The sequence below is a fragment of the Mesoplodon mirus genome (genome assembly GCF_964341445.2).
Source record: "Mesoplodon mirus genome assembly, chromosome: 14".
NCBI classification, from domain to species: domain Eukaryota; kingdom Metazoa; phylum Chordata; class Mammalia; order Artiodactyla; family Ziphiidae; genus Mesoplodon; species Mesoplodon mirus.
This window is the reverse complement of record NC_138990.1, coordinates 45,338,611-45,362,137: the sequence shown is the minus strand read 5'-3', so window position 1 is coordinate 45,362,137 and position 23,527 is coordinate 45,338,611. Positions and strand designations below refer to the sequence as shown.

The 23,527-nt window shown below is 46.9% G+C and overlaps 1 protein-coding gene across 3 annotated transcripts in view; it reads left to right on the top strand.

Moving 5' to 3' along the window:
- Positions 1-2,318: 2,318 nt before the first annotated feature.
- Positions 2,319-23,527, top strand: part of OTOF (otoferlin) — a gene marked incomplete at both ends in the record, with an annotated part of 89,905 nt that continues 68,696 nt past the window's right edge. For all 3 annotated transcript variants that reach the window (XM_082642322.1, XM_082642320.1, XM_082642321.1), the window contains 2 exons: positions 2,319-2,397; positions 17,557-17,615. In XM_082642322.1, coding sequence (XP_082498448.1) covers positions 2,319-2,397; positions 17,557-17,615 — 138 coding nt within the window. The remainder of the gene's footprint in view (positions 2,398-17,556; positions 17,616-23,527) is intronic.

Below are 23,527 nucleotides of genomic sequence, written 5' to 3'. Positions count from 1 at the left end.
GTCCGCCTGCCGATGCAGAGGACACGGGTTCATGCCCCGGTCTGGGAAGATCCCACATGCCGCGGAGCGGCTGGGCCCGTGAGCCATGGCCGCTGAGCCTGCGTGTCCGGAGCCTGTGCTCCACAACGGGAGAGGCCACAACAGTGAGAGGCCCGCGTACCGCAAAAAAAAAAAAAAAAAGTGGGATCTGGCTTAGGTTTCAGAAGGGTCAGTGACTCAACCAAGGGGTGCTGTGTGCTGACCGGATGGAATTGCTACCATTTCATAGATATGGAACTGAGGTTCAGCAAAGTTCCAGGCCTTACCTAGGGCAAGTTCAGGGACTTTCTCCTAAAGATGCACAGGTCCCTAGGAGGCCTCACGAAACTCACCCCCTTCACGAGAGAACATCCAGAGGGCCTAGGGAGGAGATAGATTTTTTTTCCCTGTAAAGCGCCACCAGGCTTTACAAAGATCACCTTATGGCCTTAGGGTTGGAACATGTTAGTGAATTTAGTTTTTTTAAAAAGAGACATTAAACATCTGTTGTTTTTTTTTAAATTAGACTTTCACTTTTATTGCATAAATATAATATTCTAAAATATTCTTTAATTCAATATGGCTAGATAAATGTGAGAAAGGAGAAGGAATTGAGGAAGGAGAGAGAGAGAAGGAATTAGAACATAAAGAGATAAAGAAAAATAGGGTAGAGTAGGAGGAGACATCTAGAAGGAAGGAAGAATGCTCTTATGATACCATGCAGGTCGCTTGGACTATAGAATTCAAAGGGAGTGACCTCTTGCCAGCACGTTGTAAAAATTTAATATTTCTTTTTTTTTTTTTAACCTTTAGACTGTTCAGATAGGTCACCATGCTCACTCTTTTATCCTGTCAACACTCATGGGATATTCTGCTATCCACAGGAGACCATGCGAGGCTCTGGGGACACAAAGGTGCAGTGCTCCAGGGTCTCCCAGTCGGGGGTCGGGGGAAGTAAGTGGAGCAGCCCAAGGAAGCAGTGGATGAGAGGGGACGGGGGCAGCACAGACAAGGACCCGACCCAGCCTGAGTGCCGTGCAGGTACAGAGGCACTTCCGGGCATAGGCACCAGTCGGGCTAAACCGAGAGGCTAGGGATGGGGTAGGGGCATTCCATGCAGAGCAAACAGCAAGAACAAGGGTGCAGATGGCCCTGCAAAGGCTCCAGGCTCAGGGACCCCAGCTCCTGGGGTCCCCTTCCCACTGAGCCCCTGCAGGGGTGTGCTGCTGGAAGAAAGGAGGGGCAGATCTCCTTTGGTCCTTGGAAATTCTGCCACAGAAATCCCTTCCCCAACCACTCGCAGCTGACAGTTCTCCTGCAGCACATCTCGCCACGCCCGGGCCCTAGGACGGGGCTGGGTTAGTGCCCTGGACCTGAAGTACTGCCCTTAGTAAAACATAAGCCTCTGAGGCCTTCGCAGTCAGGCATCTCCAATCACGCTTAGCCTGGCTCCTGAGTGCCCCCCAAACAGCACCTCCATCCTCCCAGATCCCTGGGAGTCAGGACCCGGCCTCTTGGGGTCCTAATCTCCATGAGAGCAGTGGGAAAATACATTCCCTGTCCTCTTAGGGCTCCCATTTCTGAGGGACCGGCCACCAGGCACAGCCTTGATGTCATCCAGTAGGTGCTGATTTTCCAGCTGAAGGGCCCTGGGCTGGGATTTCTACATAGCACAGTGTGACCCATCCAGAGCATCCAGGCCCCCTGAGCCTGGTGGGCACCAGCAGCCCTGCTGGCCAGCTTGACTGGGGGGGAGGCACCCTGAAACATCAGTGCAACAGCTCAGCTTCCTGTGCACACAGATCATAAAGTTCCTTCTCCCCCATGGGAGGGGTGCCGCCCCACACCCAGCCCACTGCGCTCATGCCCACTCCCATCTTCCCACTCCTGGTGGCAGAAGAGCTTGCCTGGCAGGCCCTGTGGAGGGGAGGGCAGGCAGCTCTGCCCCAGGAGCTGCGAGAAGACACCTGAAGCTGGGCCGTCCTTTATCTGGGAGCAGGCGGCTGCTGAATAATGAATTCAGACTGTCTGCACTGCTAGGCTGCGCACGGGCGCACAACTCACACACGCACATACACACACGCTGGGCTGACAACTTGGAGGGGTGGAGGTTGGCCAGGCTGTGAGTCGCTGGAAGGAGCAGCTCGGCTTGGTTGCCTTGGTCTCTGTGGGCAGCATCGGAGGGGAGAAGAGGCGGTGTGGGAGAGGAGGGAGGCACGTGTGCCGAGCGCCGTCCATCCACAGAGCTCACTCCTTCCCCAGCTGCTCCCGCCTGGCGGTACCCAGGCTCCCGCACCAGCATGGCTCTGCTCGTCCACCTCAAGACGGTCTCCGAGCTGCGGGGCAGGGGCGACCGGATCGCCAAAGTGACTTTCCGAGGTAGGGACTCTCCTGTCTTATGGGGACCCCAGCTCCGGGCTGACGGGATAGGGCAGGGAGGGGAGGATGGACTGGAAAAGTTCTAGCAGGGTTGGTGCGATGAGTCTTCTCACGGGCAGCCATCTGCCCCTGACCTGACTAACCATTGTGATTTCTTGAAAATCAGGGTCCCCCACGTTTCCATGTCTGCATGTGTGTCTCTCCCTGCACTTGCCAATGTGCCAACCAGAGGGTTGTGGAGTCCTCTGCCTGCAGGAGGTCCTGGGGAGGCAAAAGTGAGGACCCCACCCCAGGGCTCAGGGGAACTCAGGGCTGAGGGACCCAGCGCTGAGGAGTCTCCCTGGGCCCCTCCTCCTCTCCCTCTCCCTCCTGCAGGTTGATTTCCTTGGGCACAGAGTGGGGGTGGGGTGTACAGCCTGGAAGACCCGGGGGGCTCCTAGAAACCAGCATGATGGGGATACTGTTGGCTTCTCGCAGGTCTATCTGTGGTCAGGGATCCTATGAGCCCCACCAGCCTCCCTCTCTGTCGGTTCTCTTCCTAGCCTCCTTCCCTCTCACACATCCAGTGACCATTTACTATGATCTCTGTGCCAAGGCCAGGGGCTGGGCATGACCCAGGCCCTGCCCTCAATGAGCCCACATCCACTGAGACAGGAGGACCCGTGGGCAGACAATAGGGACAAGTGTGTGATACGATGAGGATGGGGACGAGTGTAGGGTGCAAGCTACAGAAGCAGCACCCTGACCCAGGCTGGGGGCAGGGTGGTCAGGGAAGGCTTCCAGGAGGAGGTGACACGTCAGCTGAAACCCAAGGGGACAGCAGAAAGGAGCAAGGTGAAGAGGTAAGAACAGAACAGACAGAGGGGACAGGATGCCCAAGATCAGGAGAGGAGCTGGGACACGGGAACAGACAGATGCTCCATAAGCCTGGATCCCGGGGTAGGTGCGAGCTGAGGCAAGAGAGACAGGTAGAGCTGAGGAGGTAAGACTGCCTTCACCCCGGGGAAAGTGGGCAGCCCCTGAAGGTTCTGAGCAGGGAAAGACAAGGCCAGGCTTCCCTCTGCTTTTTACCCACTCACCTCTGCCTGTGCCTCTGCCTCTGCCTGGCCACAGCCCAGCCCCCTGGGCCAGGGGCATGTCTGGCAGCCTTTGACCAAAGGCCAGGGTGCTCCTCACTAGACATGGCCCTTTCTCCCCAGAGAGGGCTCTGAGGATGGGGGTGGGGTGGGAGAGTAGGGGAGGAGCTGAGAGAACCCACCAGATTAAAGAGCAAAATGAGCATCAGGGCCCAGGCTGGACACACGTCTGCACCTGCATCAGGAGGGAGAGGTGAGACCACGGGGCAGCCCTCTCAGGACCTCTCCAGCAGCCACCAGGGCACCCACGTCACGCCCTCAGTCAGGCCAGCTCTGGGCACGAGGCCCTGGGTTGTCCACCCTGTGGCCTGTTGTGCGTAGGGACAGGCAGAGGTGGAGGGGATTGCGGTGTGCGTGCAAGCAGGAGGGAGAGGAATGGGGGCTGGGCAGCCTGTTGCTTCCCACACCCGCCCAGACTGCTTTCTCTGCAGCACCCTGGATCTCCGCGTGCCACCTGCCAGCTCGTGCTGCCTTTAGAAAAAGCAAGTGTGTCCTTTCATCTGTGACACGTGTCCCCGTGGTGGGCAGATAGCACAGTATTTGGGTCTTTAGCTACAGGTCGCCGTGTTGTTGCTGCCGTGACAGAACAGTCCCAGGCTGCACAAACCAGTCCCATGTGCAGGCAGAAAAACCAAGGTGTAAAGAGATCTGTACGGCCTTCGTGGAGGGACCGAAGCACAGTGGCCCCAGTTCACAAGACCTCATCCCAGCCCTGGTTGCTCCACCCTGAAAGCCTCTTTATCCCCTCCTGGTGAACTTGGGTTGAGCACCTTGTCTATCGGATGCCCACCTTTTTCTTTGGGCAGTGGGGCTGGTCCTCTAACCTCAGTGGACCACACAGGAATTAGCCTATTTGCAACCTGTGCCCTCTGGACTGAGTGGAGAAATCCACTTCCAAGCTCCGCATCTGCAGCAGGTGACCGTAGGCAGAGCTCCTGGGGAGGGGGGTGGGCAGCAGGAACAGGCAGATGGCAAGCAGTTTTCCAGAAAGAGTCCTTTGCAAGAACCAGAGATGCCCCAGCCATTCACCTGCTGCTGCCAGCAGTTGACAACCATAGATGCCCCAAAAGACCAACACTACAATTCAGAGGGAACGGACTCACTCTAGAATGTTCCACAGTGTCTCCTGCACACACAACCACGGGTGTCCAAGCAAGTACCCTGCAGGGAGAAACGAGAAGCCAGTGGACGGTCAGAGGGAGATGCTGGACCTGAGCTCCCCCAATCCCTTGAGTGAAGCTCAATGCCAGGTGGGGTGAGGGAGCACCAGCTGAGTTACTCGTGGCCCAGGTAGACCAGATCAACTGGTTGAAATAAAGCTTGACTTTCTGTGCTGCGCGACACAGGACACTTAGGAAAGAGCCCTATGGGGTTGTGGTAGAGAAATCTGTAGATATGGGGTCAAAAGCCCTGGGTCCTACCTGGGTTCTTCCACTTACTTCACCTCTCTGACCCTCAGTTTACTCACCAGTAAAATGGGTACAATGATAACATTCACTTCGTCAGGTTGCTTCAGTGAAAAAAATAGGTATGAAAGAGTCTTAAGGAAAGAGCATTCAAATGACCAATGTGTTTGTGAGACAACTGTTTCACTTCTACTTGGGGCAGCTGCTGGCTTCTGAGTCATCATCTCTCCAGCCCAGCTTCCTTCTGTCAGCCAGGAGTGAGGCGAGAGGGCAGCGTACGAGATATAAAGTGGGGAGGAGGGCACGCCTGAGGGGCTCCCGACCTGTGCCAGGAGCAGGCAAATTGGCCTGGCCTCTGCTCTGTAGGGACCCCCAGCTAAGATGTTCCACAGGAACCCAGGCCTGGGGCAGACCACCCCTGAGACCCCTGTTCCCATGTGGGCTGGTCATGCTCCAGCTTTGTCCCCGGCCACCCCTCTTTTCCCTGCCATCCCAGGTCAGCTGGCCACCTACCCTGCAGCTCAGCGCACACCAGCCAGCTCCATCTGTAGCTCTTGTCTCTTACTGCTCCAGCAGCCACTCTTAACCTGGTCCTGCCCTCATTTGTTTGTTCACTGAATGTGCTGATATCTGTGGACAGGCCTGGAACCCTGAGGGGGACGAAGACACAGCCCCTAACCTGCAGGAGTCACAGTCCATTGAGTCAGACAGGAGACACCAGAAGGCCTGGACCCCAGTCCCCGTCATGCAAGTGGACCACAGGGCCTCGGGGCCTCTGCTTCCCATAAGCAAGATGGAGACCATGGTCCTCATTTAACGCAGAGGGGTGCAGCCAGAATCAGGAGTGGGCTGTCTGGGAAGGAGCCATCTTGCCTGCAGGTCACTACTCAAAGGGAGGAAGTGTTAGCTTAAGCTGTCCTTTTTCAACCCCTGAAATAATTCCCAGCATCCATCATAGAGCCACGGAAGGCAGAGTGGGAAGGGCCTCTAAGATCCTCTAGTCCAACCTTCTGCCCAGTTCTCAGCCCCATCCAAGCCCCCAGGCATGGGTTCCTGGGCTGTCAGGGAACCAAGTGACAGACTGTCTGGGGCCAGCCTCCTGATCTTCCTTTACTCTCCATCCCTGAGTTTTCTTGCCAAAATATCGGCTTTAGGGACTCGATGGGTGAGATGGGTGACCTCTGGAGGCTGGCTCTGATCTCCACATAATTCGCCTGACCTGGTAATTGGCACAGACGTTTGCTTTATGGAGGCTCCCCGCTTGGCCCAGCTGACTTTTCTTCTTTGTTCCCTCCCCACATCACCCACTGGGTTCCCACTGCACTGAACTTCCTGCCATTCCCCAAAGATGCCAAGTCTTCTATACCTCCAAGCCTCGAGACGTCATATTTCTTCTGCCGTCTCCACCTTGAGAACTCCCGTTAATTCTGTGCACCCTTCAAGGCCCAGCGCAGCCGTCACCTCCTCTGTGGAGCCCTCACCCTCCCTTGCAGTACTGTGTACACGCTCCTTCCACCTCTCAGCTAGGGCACTTTGTAGTGCAGAAACTGCCCCAGTTTGTATGCTGTACTAACCTCCAAGCACCTTCAAGACAGGGATCTGATCTTAGCTCTCCTAATTGAGCCCTGTGCTGAGCCCTGGGCCAAGTCATCAAAATGAATACGAAACGGCATGTCTTTGAGGTACTCACTTGTTAGTGGGTTTAAATCCTTCTTCCTCTGTGACCCTGTCACTCTTTGGCTCAGTGTCCTCAACTGTGAATGTCCCCGCCCCCAGCTGTCTATCCAAAGGGGATCAGGAAGTGGAGGAATCAAGAATCCTGGCCCTAGCTCCCTGCATCGACCTCCCAACCCAGGGGATCTTTCAGGGCCCCAGAGGGAGGCTGACTTCATCTTCTAGCAAATGTTGGGCAGTCCAGCTATGGTCCTCAGGTCGGAAGCAAGAAAGGCTGCACAGTTCCCCTGGCCCTCCCGCTCCATGGCACATGCTCTTTCTGAGCATTGCTGCCTAGAGCACAAGGTACAAGGTGGGGCTTAAAGGAACCAGGTTCTCACAATCTGACAGGGGGGAAGAAATGTGCACAGACCTCATGGAGAAACACTGCCAGACACAGAGGGCCAAGGCACACTTAGGGGCGGGGCGTAAACTGCAACACGTTCAGAGGATGGCCGCTTGCTCCCAGCTGCAGAGGTCAGGGAAGGCTTCGTGAGAAGGCAGAGGAGAGGGTAGAGGAGGCGGGGAGGAAGCCCTTAAGCTGGGTCTTGAATAGCTGCTCGCACACGTGGAGATGCGGAAGGAGGGGCGAGGGAGGGTTGCTGGCGGAAGCAAGACCATTCTGGGTGAGGGACTGACAGGACCAGAGGCCAGAGGAGGGGAACGCCACTTAAATCCGATGGCCAGGAAGCCACTAGGTTTGGCTACAGCAGAGGCTGCAGGTAGTAGATGGAGGTTAGAGAGCCTGGAAAGGAGCGCACGGCCGGGTGGGTGACTGCGTGCTGGGAAGGGGTTGGGGCCCCCGCCTGGGCACTGAGGACAAGATTCCCCTACTCCTGGCTGCTGCAGGGACCACCTCAGGCTCCAAATTAGATTTATTTTCCCACTAAAATGAGGGAACTCTCCGCCTTGGTGAGAAATCGGATTTCTATCCGGAGACTTCTCTACCACCCCTGGTGAAGGAGGCGGAGTACCCCTGTGTCCCAGCCCTGAGATGCTCCTGGGACGCCTGGACCTGCCTGTGCACTCCAGCCCCGCCCAGCACCTCCTCTCTGGGAGGATGTGGGGCGGGTGTTGCCCCAGTGAAGGCGGCAGATAGAGGGAACCCTTAGGACAGCTTCTGCAGTGCACGCCTGGCTGTGGACACAGCTCTGCGCTTTTGAGGTGCCTGAGGGATTTACGCCACATCCTCCGCTCTTCCGAGCACTCCCAGGCCCCTCATCACCGGGGGAGTGGATCTTCTGTGCCTAAAGCCCTAGGCGGTCAATATCCTCTCCCCACCCCCACCCCCCCCGGGCCAGAGCAAGCCACTGCAGACCTCGGAGAGCAGCAGAGGGTGCTGCATGTTCCCTAAGCTTCTCCTGCTTTGATGAGACAGGTGTGTTTTCATGCTATGGAAATGACCATATAACTGTCTTCGGCTGCAAACGGCCCTCAGCAAAAATGCTGCTGGAAGGCAATGTGCTCAAGGACAGACTTGCAAATAATTTCCCTGAATTGCAAAGTCTTGGTTACCTTACCCACCTTTACTGCTAACATAAAAGCTATATCCCTTCCACCTACTCCCATCCCTGAGTTTGATCTTTTTTTTTATTATTAACTTTTTAGAATGGAAAATCTAAAATATGTACTCGAGTAGGGAGACTAGTATAAACGCCCCCAAGTTCTCCCCATGCAGTCCTAACAGCTGTCAACTCAGGGCCAAACTTGTTTCATTTGTACCCCTTCCTTCTCCCACCCCCCAAATAATTTGGAAGTAAATCCCAAACACCACACCATTTCCTCTGTAAATATTTAGTATATAGCTGTAAAAATCAAGGACTCAAAAAAAAAAACCCATCTATTATATCACTCCTAAAGAAGAAATAAATCCTTAATACTATCAAGTATCCAGTGATCAAGTTTCTGATTATCTCATTAATGTCATAAACTCTTTCCCAATTCATTAAAAGCTATATTTTAATGTGTTTCATAAGTCAAGTATTTAATCATCCATCCAGGTAATAATGTTCGTCAAGGACCAGTTACGAGCTAAGTGCTATTCCAGGCAATGGGGTGACAGCAGCCAATGAGACAGACAAGGTCCCTGCCCTCGAGGGGAAGACAGTCATTGCACAAGTCACTGGGAGTGGGATGAGTGTTCTGGAAAGAGAGGTACAGGTGCAAGGCAGCATGAGGCAAGAGAAGCCCACTCAGACCAGGAGCTCCAGAAGCTGCCCTGAGCGGGTGAGTCAACGAGATGAAGCTGGAAAAGTGCACAGGCCCAGAGAGGAGATCTTACTGAGCAGGGGATGGGCTGATATTTAAACACCCTTGAGAGGGGATAGCATTTGGGCAGAGACAAAACTCATGAAAGGCCCCATTCCAGGCGGAGGGGCTACTATCAGTACAGATGTGATGGTGTGGAGCCGTGTCAAGGGCTTGGGGAACAGGGAGTGCTGGCAGGGCCTGGGGTAGGAATGGGGTGGAGGGGAGGCTGGGCTCAAACACAGAGGGTCTTCAGTGTCACACTCTGGAGTTTGAACTTTGCCTTGTAATTGAGTGGGAGTCACCAAAGCTCTTGGCAAGAGGATGGGGTGGGAAGATCCGATTTGGGGATCTGGGGGTCAGGACCTCAAGCCAGGGGCCCAGGGAGGGGCAGTGGTACAGGCAGAGAGAGTTGTGCCTCAAAAGCGGGGCTGTGGGTTTGAAGAGAAGGGGTGACATCCGTTCAGAGGAGGAGGCAGCTCTGGGATTGGGAGTGAGCAAGAAGGCAGGACGAGGGTGCCACTGGATTTCATACTTGAGTAACTGGGTGGACAGTGAGGCCACCAGTGAAGCCGGGGAGCATACAAGGAAGAGCAGGTTTGGGGGGGCACGAAGAGGATGGGCTTGCCCGCAGGTCATTCTAGTGAGAATGTCCCCCAGGAAGCCCGAAATTTGCCTTGGTACCTGTGTACCCAGGAAAGTGGTTGGAATCCGGTGGTTTAGGAGTCCAGGTGGCAAGTGAAGACGTAGGAGAAGGCGAGGTATGCCTGGTTCTTACGGGGCTGCTTTGGGATCAAATGAAAAAGTTGATATACATGAAAGGCTCTACAAACTGTAAAGTGCTGTAAAATGTAAGGATTATTCTAATTATTCTAATTAGGGCCCCTCATGCTGCAGCCTTCTAGAGAGACAGAAAGAGAGTAGATTGTGACCCTGGGGATCCCATGGACCCAGGGATCTGGCGGGGGGCAGGAGTTCTCCTTTGGACTCCTGCCAGTTGCTGACACCCCAAATTCTGCCAGACATGGAGATGATAAGGTGAAAAACACCTGGAGCCATCACCATCCGGGTGGGCTCCTCCAGGGCAGGCACCTCACCAGGTTCCCTGGGACCAGCACAGTGCCTGGCACAGAACAAATCTGAAACAGAAGCAACAGGAAGCAGCGTGGCCTGCAGGTGTGGCAGGACAGCCAAGCAGTTAGCAGCAGGGGACCCTGCAGCCCCCGAGCCCGGCAGCCCCCGGCAGTGATCTGTTTCTTCCACTGACAGTTCCAGAAAGGTTTCCTGAGACAGAGAATATCACAAGATCATTTTTACCTTTGGCCTCTTGTCTGCTTCCTACCTGGACTGATCCACCCCTGAGAGGCTGGCTCAAGAGTCTTTGCTTCTATTTTATTTTTCAAAACAGCAGGGCTCATCAACTTAGCTGGAAGTCAGTTTTCACTCACTGGATTTTTTTGAAAAGCCAAGGTTTAAGATAAAGTCAGGACTGCAGTTTTAACAATATTTTCCCCCCACTTAAGGATGTAAAAAGAGTCACACTCCCATCATGCTTCATTATATTCCCAGTGCCTGACACGGAGGAGGTACTCTGCACAGCTCATGGATCACTGAGACCACAGGCTTCTCCATCTGTCACAGAGGGGGAGAACCTAAGATGCAACAGCTGCTGAGAGTGTGGCTCGTGCTGTCCTAGGCTCGAGGGGAAACATCACACTCTCTCTCTGCCTCAGTGCCTGGGTCTGAAAGATGAGAAACAGAGTCATCAGTTAGTTACATGGCAAAATCATTTTGAGGCAGCACCTGGAAGGAAGCACAGGTTTGAGCTGAGCCAGAGATGGAGTTTATAATCCCTGCCCTGTCCCTGCCTCTCAGATGAATCCCTCACCTAAGCCTGAGTTTCTACCGTGTCCCTGGGTGTTAACAGGGTGAGGGAAGGGGAGATAAGTGAATGGAGGTAAGAAATGATATTTGAATTAGATTTGTGGAAAACAACAGATGAGAGATAGATGGGGCCTCCATCTAGCTGAGAAGTGGGGGAAAAGGAAAGGACAGCCTCCCCTGTGAGATGCCCAGTGACTCTACAGAACCCAGATCTGGATCTCTGAGTTGCTGGTGATCTTTGGAGAGCACACTGTTTAAGGAACTTAAGGAATAGCTGTTTCCCTGGACAACTCCTTTTTAATTGACTTTCTTCATTCTACGGTCCCATCAACTGTCATTATGAAATTGAATAGTAGTGTTCCTCACAGGGGGAAAAAGTGTTATTACAAGAGAATCACAAACAACTAAACAATAAAATCATTAGGGACATAGAAGATTGGACAACATCATCAACCACATTGTCCTAATTGACATTTCTAGAACATTTCATCCCAAAACTGAAAAATACACATTCTTCTCATATGCACATGGAACACTTATCACGACAGACCATATGCTGGGTAATTAAACAAGTCTCAATACATTTCAAAAGACTGACATCTTACAGAGTATATTCTCTGACCCCACTGGAATTCAATTAGAAATGAGTAACAATAAGAGATCTTTAAAAGCTCCAAATATTTGGAAATTAAACAATACTCTTCTAAATAACCTAAGGTCAAAGAGAAAACAAAAGCAAAATTATAAAACATTTCTAACTGGATGTTAATGAAAATACTACATATCAACATTTAGTTTTAAATACTTATAGCAGGAAAGAAAAATGCCTACAATCAATGATCTAGGTTTCTGCCTTAAGAAGCTGCTAAAAGAAAAGCAAAGTAGGGACTTCCCTGGTGGTACAGTGGTTAAGAATCCGCCTGCCATGCAGGGAACACAGGTTCGAGCCCTGGTCTGGGAAGATCCCACGTGCCACGGAGCAACTAAGCCTGTGCGCCACAACTACTGAGCCTGCGCTCTAGAGCCCACGAGCCACAACTACTGATCCCGCATGCCACAGCTACTGAAGCCTGCATGCCTAGAGCCCGTGCTTTGCAATGAGAGAAGCCACTGCAATGAGAAGCCTGCGTACTGCAACAAAGAAGTAGCGCTTGCTCACTGCAACTAGAGAAAGCCCTTGCGCAGCAACGAAGACCCAACACAGCCAAAGGAAAAAAAAAAGAAAAGAAAATTAAACCCAAATCCTAAAAACATTATGCTAAGTGTAATAAGCCAGGCACAAAAACCACATATCATATGATTCCATTTTTATGAAAAGGCCAGAATAGAGACAGAAAATGGATTCGTTGTTGCCAGGGGCTGGAAGGAGAGAATAGGGAGTGACTGTTAATGAGTATGGAGTTTCATGTGAGGTGACGAAAATATTCTGGAATTAGTGATGATGGTTGCACAGCCTTGTGAATATACTAAAACCACTGAATCGTACACTTTAAGTGGGTGAACTTTATGGTTTGTGAATTATGTTTCAATAAATAAAAATAAATACAATCTAAAATATTAAATCCCAGGATAATAAAAGGAGAGAAATAGAAAACCAACGACAGAGAAAACTAACAAAGCCAAAAGTTTGTTCTTTAAAAAAAAATTAATAAAATAGGTAAAGTGAACAAGAAAAAACAAGAAAACACAAATTACCAGTATCAGGACTGAAAGAGGGGATATCGTTACATTAAAAGGAAACTGAGGGAATATTATGAATAATTTTATATTTCTACAGCACAGATGAAAGGAACGAATCCCTTGAAAAACAACTGACCAAAACTGACACAAAAAGAAATGGAAAACCTAAAGAACCCAGTATCTATTAAAGAAATCAAGTTTGTAATAACAATGATAATGATGATGATGGCGGTGGTGGTGGTGATAAACTGCTTTTCCATAAAGAAAACTTCAGGTCTAGACAGCTTCACTGGTAAATTCTAGAAAATATTTAAGGGAGAGATAATGCTAATCTTACACAAACTCTCAGAAAATGGAGAAGGAAGAGCACTTCATAATTCATTTTATGATGCCATAATCTGATAAAGACCTTATACAAAAAGAAAATTAGAGCCCAATATCCCTCATGAACAAAGATGTAAAAATTCTTACCAAAATATTAGTCAGTTGAGTAGCAATATATGAAAGGGGTAACACATCATGACAAGTGAGTTTTATCCCAGGAATGCAAGGTTAGTTTAAAATTGGAAAAATAATGACTGGCTAGAACTCCAGTACAATGTTGAATAAAACATGAGGTGGGAGTGGACAACCTTGCCTTGCTCATGATATAGATATAGAAATGGCCAATAAACACATGAAAATGTGACCAACATCATTAGTCATCAGAGAAATGAAACTCAAAAACCAAAATGAAATACATCACATGCACTGAAACATAAAAGTCTGACAATAACCAAATGTTGGTGGGGATATAGAACATTTCTTTTACATTGTGGATGGGATTGTAGAATAGTATAATCACTTTGGGAAAGTGTTTGACAGTTTCTTCTAAAGTTAAACATACACCTATGCTATGAGCCAGTGATTCTGCTTTTAGGTATTTCCCCAAAAGAAATGAAATGATAGGTCAACAAAAAAACTTTTGCAAGAATGTTCACAGCATCTTTACTCGCAACAGCCTGACAATGAAAACAATCCCAAAAGTATGAACAAGAAAATGGATCAACAAGTTGCAGTCTATTCATACAACAGAAATTGCTCAACAATACAATTAAATGAATTACCGATATATACAACCATGTAGATGAATCACAAAAGCATTACATTGACTTCAAGAAGCCAGATACACAAAAGTACATTCTGTATGATACCACCATTTACACAAAGTTTAAAATCAAGAGTTAAAAATCAGAGCAGTGGTTTACGTATGAGGGGTAGAGACTTATGGAAAGTGGGGGATGAGGGAACATCTTGAGGAATAGGAATGTTCTTTTTTTTAACGTTTTATTTATTTATTTATTTATTTATTTATGGCTGCATTGGGTCTTTTTTGCTGTGCGGGCTTTCTTTAGTTGCAGCGAGCAGGGGGCTACTCTTCGTTGTGGTGCACGAACTTCTCATTGCAGTGGTTTCTCTTGCCACAGAGCACAGGCTCTAGGAGCAGGGGCTTCAGTAGTTGTGGCACACGGGCTCAGTAGTTGTGGCTCACAGGCTCTAGAGCGCAGGCTCAGTAGTTGTGGCGCACGGGCTTAGTTGCTCCGTGGCATGTGGGATCTTCCCCGACCAGGGCTTGAACCCGTGTCCCCTGCACTGACAGGCGGATTCTTAACCTCACAGTGGTTCCAGGATGTAGGCTCGTCCAGGATAATTGCCGCCAGTTTAGAGATGATGGCTCTGAGACCCCGGGGATTGAATAGCCAGCTCCAGCCCTCCTAGCCTCAGCTGCGGCATCAGGCCCCAAACCTGAGTAAGCCTGGCTTTTTTTCTGCACACAGGGATGCCTGGGCCCTGCTTCCCCACACTTGTGGGAGTAACTGGCCTTCGAAAAGGAACAGGCTGATTGGAACTGGGGGGGTATTAAACCTGCAGGGCCACCCTCTTGAGGTGCTGTGGAGGAACAGGGGGAGAACAGATGCTGGGGACGTCACAGCATTGCAGCAGGGAATAGGTGATTACCAGGCCACCCTCCATACAGGCCATCCCAGGCACTGCAGACAGTGAGGTCTGGCTAATGTTAAATAACTCAAAGAAATAATAGTGACGGGTCTGAGTCACAAGCAGGGTGCTTTGCGCTATTTCTCAGCTCACACTAGGAAAAGAGTAATGTCAGGTACTGATACAGCCCAGAGGGCTAGGTCCTGGGCAAAACCATCATGTCCCTGAAGCTTGTCCTCAGGACACTGTCTTTCCCCTTAACGGTCCACTCCCCCCACCCTATGCCCTCTTAGGATCCCCCAGTCCAGGTCTTCCTTTGGGGGCTGCTCCCCAAGGGGAGGCACTTTTCATTCTTCCCTTCACCATCAGAACACACTTGTCCTGTGTCCCACTCCTTCGGGCTCCATTCTCTGCTTCATCCTTTCAAACCTTTGCTCACCCCTTTCCCTGCCTGAAGTCCCGTCATCTCTCTCTCTTCCCCCCAGTGTCTCTGCATTTCTAGATTCCATCCGAACTTCCAGTGTAAATGCCCATGGCTCTATAACACCTTCTTTGATCTGCTAAGTTGAGGTCACTTCTCTTTTTCCTGTGTTCTCAATTTATTTATACTTGTTTTGCATGCCAACGACCAAATTTTGCCTTATGTACTAGCCTTTTACATGCCTGACCTGTCCCCCTTCTGGATTGTAATAAGATTCTTCAGGCATTCTAATTATCTTTGTACAACTGCTGGCCCACCATCCTCCACGGCCAAATGGCTATGCTGACCCAGCAGAATTAAAAGACACTCTTGTGTGTGGGAATGAACAAATGCACACCGGCTCACAGCCCAGTCCCTATACGCCTGCCAGTTCTCAAGGTCTGGCTCTAGCAAAGTAAACTGTCTGGAAGAGAGAGCTGTTTGGTGCAGATGGGGACGTTTTGTCCCCTTAAGTCACATCACATGAAAGCTAGCACTCCATCCTGCATTATGAGACAAGAACGTCATTTAGGGGAGTAGTAGCCGTATGGATATTGTAAAATGGCAAATAACATACAACTGACTTCGATTAAGCTTTGGACTTCTGGACCCCTCCATCTGGGTATATCTGATGCCATGGCACTTATTACAGTGTGATCACAGAGTCTGCTATTCAAACTTCATTTATCGACTCAAGGAGGATTTTATTTCAGACCAAAGAGCTCAGCTATCCCATGAGCCTCCGAAGGAACGAAGGATGCTGTTCAATTTTCCCCACTTAATCTCCTGCTCAGTCTATCCACAAAAGCCTCTCCACAGCAGGGAACAGGCTATTTCCTTTCTCTCCAGACTTACTCTCAATCTCAGTGGCAACAAAGGTGATTGGATATTGGGATTTTAAATGGTTTTGTCTGAAAGTCATTTAATATGGAACTGAAATGTCGACAAGACTGGTATTGAGTAGAGTAGATGTTAAGTGGAAACGAACTTGAAACGAGAGATGGGGTGAGTAATCCCCACTGATAACTTGGAAGGGGTGACAGAGGTCCCCTGGCTCTGCCCTAATGAATAGAAAAGGACCACTGGAATTATCCCTGTCACTGTTTGTACAAATCCTCCTAAAAAGTGGCTGTCCAAAAATGCTTAAGGACATTCTGTTTTCTTAATAAGTGGTCCTTTCCACCGTTCTGTGCCATTGATTTGATTTTTTTTTTTCAGCAAACCTTTTTTTTTTTAATATCTAGGGGTAAAATGTAGCTCATCCGGTTTGACAATATTCACCACATTTAAATCCCCGGGGCCTGAGCAATGAGGTTTTACTGCTTTTCAGAACACAGCCCTGATGTATAAATTTTGCAATGGCTGATTTCACAGTATTTTACATCTTTTCCAACAAGGCTATAGGAAATACACAAGCAGGGGTAGGTTTGAGCTCCAGTGGCTTCATGCATATTTGAACCCTGTAATACCATCTTGGACTGTCCCTCCCTCCCTCCCCTCTGGCTGGGTTGCTCAATTTCACTGCGGGAAAGGGAAACGCTTGAACACAGCCATATCCAGGCTCATTACCATTTTCCAGGATGAAAGAGCCTTTGATTATTCAGGCTTTCGTTGGGGAAGCCCCAGTGCACAGATATGCTCACCTGCTTCTCAATTTGTATTGCATGTTGCCTGTGGGAAAAATTAAAAGAGGCTCAGGCACCATCCCTCATGCTTTCCTCTCCTCCCCTGGCTGCCTTGGGATTTGTCGTTGAGATTTTTCTTTTTAGTTTTTTGTTTTGTTTTGTTTTGTCCCTGGCTAGTGCTAAAGAATCTTTCTTTCCCATCTGTCTACTCCACATCTATTTTCTGTGTCTCTAGTCTTCGCTTTATAGCTTCTTCCTTATTATCTTGGTTGCAACCCCTCCCCATGTGCCCCCATCCTCCAAATACACACACACACACACACACACACACACAGTCTCACACACACCCTTCCTCAGACCATCTACCTGACTCTGGCATCAAACCCCTGGCCGCCTCCTTGTCAGCTTCATACTGAACTAGGACTTGCTTCTAAATTCTAAAAACCAGGCAAGCCCTGGATATCCCTGCACCAACCCTCTTATTATACAGGTGAGGCCACCAAGGCCAGAGGAGAGAAGTGGTTCCCAGGGGGATGGAGCCCCATCACCAAGGAGCATCAGAGGGGACTCACTCCAATGCCTCCCTGGCCAGGCGCTGGTCCTGACAGATCTCCCAGTGTTTCCAGGGGGAGAAAAGCACACTCTGCTCCCCCACCCCTCTCCTGGGTCCCCAGCCTGTCTGCTGGTGACAACCCAAACTAACCCTCAGAATGAGACTGAGTTCAACCTGGAGGTAGCCCTTCAGTGAATGGTCCATTGGTTTAGGCTGGTGGGGATCTAAAAGCATTCTTTTTTCAATTACAAAAGTGAAGCACAGTCATTGAAAAATGTCGAACTCAAGTGTATACAATAAAAAAATCAAAGCATGCTGCTTTCAATATCTTCTCACTCCCCCTGTCCACTGATTACCACTTATAAATGGTTTGAGATCTTTGTCCATTCATATATAAAAGAATTGAATTTGGGAGCTATTAAATAAACAGCTTACTGTCCAGGGAGTTCTGACTATAATTGCCTCTTTTCCCCACCAGGGCAATCCTTCTACTCCCGGGTCCTGGAGAACTGTGAGGATGTGGCTGACTTCGCAGAGGTAGGATGCCCTTGGGGCAGCACAAGCCCAGAGGGGAACCAGCAACTCCCCGCCTACTGGGGGTGTGCTGCTCCCACACCCTGGGGGGCAGCCTGCCCAGAGCTCCTTGCTTCCTGGGAGGAGGAGTGGTGGGAGCTGGGGGGGAGCCTTCCTGTCCCCTCCACCCAGGACCCCTCTCAGGGACCTCTGTAGAGGAGAGCCCCGTGCAGAGTGTCTGGCACAGAGAAGGGCCAGCTAGGCCCATCCAACAGGCCTGGAGGGGCTTCCCTGCTCCCTGGGCACATGGAGGGCCAGGCTAACCCACCTTCCAACAAATACAGTCGCACACGGACCTCACCCCTTCCTCTCCAAGAGCTAGTGGGCTACCTCTCCCACTGTGGCTCCGCAGGAAGCTTTTCTGTTCTTTCGAACCTCAGGCTCAGAGGGTTGAGAAAATCTTTTGCCTCCGTTTATGGCACGTTGTCTCATTGGTCCCTACAAGGTCCCCTCTTGTTCTTCAGTGTGTAGGTAGGGATGGATGGATGCACGCATTCTCTTTTATCTCCGTATTCTTTCCCTCCATATACAACCATTCTAATGTGTTTAACGTGTGTATCTTTTGATTTCCCGTGTGTTCTTACAAAATTGGTATCGTTATCTCGTAAGCATATAATTTGTGTTTACCTGCATGGTGTCATGTTAAATATTTCCTTTTGTTTCAGTGAGCACCATTTTTAAATTCCATCCATTGCTATGCTAATCTGTTGTTTCTACAGTACTCCATGGGACACATCCAACACACATTCGGTTGACCAACCATCCTGGGACTTGCCTGAGATTTAGGGGGCTCCTGGAACAGATTTTCAGGGCTAAAAGCAGAAAAGTCATGGTCAACCCAGCGTGAGTTAATCACCCTACCCATTTCGCCTGTGCACCCACCCCCATGAGGAACTCCTAGCTTGCCTCCAACTCCCCACCACCAGGGATGCTATGGATATTCTTATGCATATGCCCCTTGGGCTTGTGTAAGTATCTCTCTGGGATATACACCAGGGCCAGGAATTGCTAGCTCACAGGCTATGCATACACTTAATTTGACCCAGGACTGTCATGGTTGACACTAGCCGTGCCTGTTTTCCACATCCTCATGTACACCTGGTGTTATACAGCTCTCTGCTTCTCCTCAGGCTAACAATGATACCTCATTGTTGTTTTAAAGATACATTTAAAGGTTCCTCTTCTTTAAATTGCCTGTCCATATTCTTGGCCCTTTTTTCCTATTGTTATAGCTGTCTTTTCTTATTGATTTGCAAGAGCTCTTTGTATGTTCTAGATACCCACTCCTTGTTGGTTTAAGATATTGAAACATCCTCTCCCAGTCTACCATCTATCTACTAACTTTGTCCCTGGTGCCCCTCATTGACTAGAAACTCTTAATCCTGGCATGTTTCCAAGTTTTGTTGAAGAAGTCTATATACTCTTCTTGGTTACAAATATATTTTCCTACATTTTCTGATTTTATAGTTGTATCTTTTATCTTGTATGTGGTTTTTGATAGGAGCCCAGTTTTACTTTTCTCTATAAAGGGAACCATATTTCCTAACATCAGCTTGCAAAGCAAGCAATCATCTCTTCCATTTATTGTATGTTAAAGTCTATGTCTGAGTCTTCTATTCTATTCCTTTAGTCTATCTGTCTGTTCTTGAACTTTACCACACTGTGTTAATTAATACGGCTTTTTAAAAATGTCTTAATATCTGATGAGGCAAGTTCTTTACTCTTTTTTTTTTGAAGTTGGCCTATTTGTGGATCTTTATTCTCCCAGATAAATTTTAAAGTAAGTTTATTAAGTCCTTCCAAAAACCAAATGGAATTTTGATTGAATTTTATTGAATTTAAAAATTCACTTAGGAAGATGTCATTTTCTTTATAATATTAAATCATCTATTCCATCCTTTACTAGGATTTTAAAGTTTTCTACATAGAAGTCTTATGTATTCTTGATTATTTCCTAGATGCTTTATGGTTTTGTTACTATCATGAATGGTATCTTATTACATTTTTTAGTTGATTATTGCTGGCATAGAGAAATGCTTTCCTTTCCTTTTTAAGTCCCTCTTTTACCTGGCAAACTTGCTGAACTTGATATTGATCCTCTTGTTCATTTTAATAGTTTATCTATTGATTCTATATTCTTATGTATATGATAATATTATCTACAAAACGAAATGTTTTATCTCTTCCTTTCCAATCCTATCTCCTTACTTCATTATCTTTCCATAGGGTATTGGCTGTGATCTCTAGTTCTATGTTAAACAGCAATGGTTTTGGTGGGTGTCCTTTCTGCATTCTCCATATTAAAGAGAATAAATGCATCTAAAGTTTTGTCACCAAAAATAATTGCTGGAATAGGATTTTACTATGTAACTTTGTTTACTAGTTTACTAAGAGTTTTTATTATAAAAGGTTGTTGAACTTTATCAAAAACTTTTTCTGCACCAATTGAGACAATTATAACATTTCCCTTTAGTATATTCCATAGCGTATTATTTTTAATACACAGATTCAATTGGCAAATAATTTTATTTAGGATTTTTGCCGCTATGTTCATAAAATCTTCATAATTCAATAATACATAAAATTTTCTGGAACTATATGCATAAGACAGAAATTTACCTTGACATTTTGGAAGAATCAAATGTAAAAACTTGTAAGTCTGGACAGTTTGGGGAGGAGAGTTCTTTGACTCCCTTTTCACTTTCTGTATGTCTTCTTGAACCAATTTTGGATTTTTACATTTTTCTAGGCATTTTTACATTTCATCTGGGTTTTCATATTTATTAGTGCACATTTGATCATACTGTTTTAAGATTGTTTTAAAATCTTTTCTGTGCCTAAAGTTATTTCCCCCTTTTTATTCCATATTTCATTTATTTGTATCTTCTCTCTGTTTTTCTTGGTCAGTCTTGCTAAAGATTTGTTTATCTTATTAGTCTTTGTAAAGAACCAGCTTTTGGCTTCATTAATCTCCCCTATTGTGGCTCTCCATTTCATTGATTTCTGCCCTTTTCTTAATTATTTGCATTCTGTCTGTTTATTTTATTCTACTCTATGGCTCTTTTCCTAACTTCTTGAGTGCTAAGCCTATTATTTTTAACTTTTCTTGTTTCTTAATAAATGTATTTGAAGCTGTAAATTTTGCTCTATGTGCAGTTTTAACTGTATCCTACAAATGTTTATATATAATGTTTTCACTATTATTCAGGTTTAAACTTTTCTTACGTTCCTTTATGATTTTCTTTTAAACCCAAGAGTTATACAATAATATGTTATTTAGTTTCCAAATAAATACATGTATGAAATTATAGATCCTTATTTTATTCATTTCTAGTTTTATTGCATTATGATCAAAGAACAGAGTCTGTATGGTATTGATCCTTTGGAATTTACTGAGACTTCTCTTATGACCTAATTCATGGTCATAAATGCTCCCTCTGCTTAAAAGGAATTTGTTTAGTGTGGGGTTCTATCTGTAGCTCAGTATAAGCTTGATATTATATAAGCTCAAGCTTATTATTTATATTATTTAATTCTTCAAATGTTCTGTTTGTTTTTCTCTGCTTGATCTATCAGTTTCAATAATGACTGTAATAAATAAAATCTACTGCTACAATTGTTGATTTATATATTTCTCCCTGCAGTTCTGTCAGTTGTTGCTTGATGTGTTTTGAAACTGTTACTAGTTGCCTTTATGTCCATTATGGCTATATCATCTTGCTTATTTTTCCCTCAACCGGCACTTAATATCCTTCTTTGTCTCTTATGTTGTTTTTTGCATTAATTTCCATTTTGTCAGATATTAAGATTGCTATCTCAGCCAATTTTGGTTCGTTTGCCCGGTATATCTGTTTCGATCCTTTTAATTTCTTGGTATGTCTTTTTTCATGTTCTTATCTTCAATAATTCCGTTTTTAAAATCAAGTGTGTCTTCTTAGGGCATGGATTATTAGGTCTTGTTTTCTTACCCAATGTGAGAGTCTCTCTGTTTTAATTGATTAGTTTTACCCATTTACCTCTACAGTAATTGCTATTATTATAAGACATTTCTACCACCATCTTATTTTGTATTTTCCATTTACTGTATTTTCTGCTTCTTTCTTTTTTTTTTTTCCTATTTTCCAGCTTTCAGTTGGATAGATTTTCTTTTGTTAGTTGAAAAGCTATGTATTCTGTTTTTGTTTTCAAGGTAGGTAGTCAGCCTTCCATACTTATGTTTATGTTCTCCTATTGAGAACTCAAATAAATAAGTAATTATAATTTCTCCTAACGTGACAAGTACCTTAATACTCTCTTGTGCCTCTTTGATTTCCCCACCTCAGCCCACATCCTAATGCTGATATTGACTAGATTAGACTTTTAATTCTAGGTTCTTATGAAGGTGTGTTCTCTTTTTCCTTTATTTGTCCTAGCCTTCTTTTTTCTTTATAAAGACAACAATAGTCTTTTCCAAGATACTTAATCACCTTTATTTCTCATATCTCTTGAAGCATCTCTTGGAATTGTTTTTCTTCTTATTTGAGTACCTCCTCCAAAAGTATTTTTCATTTGAATTTTTATGTAGCAATCCTTCTAAAGCTTTGTAAATCTGAGAATGTGTTTCTTATTTCTTCAAATTTGAATGAGAGTTTCATCAGTTATAAAATTCTAAGCTCGAAATTCTTTCCTTCACAACTTCAAATATAAGTCCTTTATCTTTGATATTCTTAAATTTTATTATAATGTGTCTAATTGTGGGTTTCCTGATCTTTGCTTTTTTGTACTATGTTGTGAGCTCTTTCAAATCTAAGGCCTTTCATTTTCATTTATTATAGAAAATTCTATCTCCATCATTTTTTTCAAACATTCACTTTTATATTGTTCTTGCCTCTGCAACTCCTATGATCAGATGTCAGTACTACTTCTAGCTGCCATTTCTTAGCTTTTCTGGTTTTTGTTGATTAATCCTTTGCTCCTGCCTTCTGAGGGAGTTCTTCAACTTGATCTTCCAATTTACTAATTTGTTCTTTTTTCTTATGATGACTTGAATTTGTTTTATATTGCTGATACATAGTTTTATGGTCCGTTCATTCTAATGATCCTGTTCCAGTTGGTGTATACAGTTCAGTCTGTTGTCTTTTTTTTTTTATAGGAGAGATACTCTCCCAGTCTCTTTACTTTGCCCTGTTTGAGCTCCCCTGGTATCAGCTACTCATCTGGTAATGAGTACTGAGCAACCATCAAAGGCTACTGTGTCAGCCTCTAGGGGCTGAAGGGTGGGCGTGAACACCAGGGGGGCCCAGTCACCACAGAAACAGAGTCAGGGTCTCATCTCGAAGCCTTAAAGGCGAGACATGGTTGACAGAAAGCAGTCGAGATTTTTAACAAACTAGCTCTGGGGGTTCAATGAGAGAAAGTGTGAGGCAGCTGGTTTATCAGCATCTATTTTTATTAAACCTCATTCCAGTAGGGTTTTTGTCACAGTTTTATCAGTAAAGGAGCAGGCAACCGTTGCCCCAAGGTGGTGCCAGGGAGTGATGAGAGCAGAACTTGCAAAGATTTCCTCCAACCTGTTCTCCCGCTGCTGCTCCCACTCACCCCTCCCCCACAAGCTAAGCAGCCGCCATACTCCCCAACTCATGTCAGTTCACACAGCCTTTGGTCCCCCTGGGTTTCTCATACCTGCTTGCATGTTTGTTCGTTACTTCCTAGAATCCATATTCCCCTCTTGCTTCTGTAGTTCCTACGGGGTTGACTTTGGGGTGAGAGGTAGCAGAGTCCTAAGTCACCATCTTGGCACAAAGCCACAGCTCTACACCAGAAGAGCTTACCCCAGCTTTCCTGGGCCTCGCCCCTCACGTCTGGCTCTGTCTGGGCTGGAAAGAGCCTCATCACAG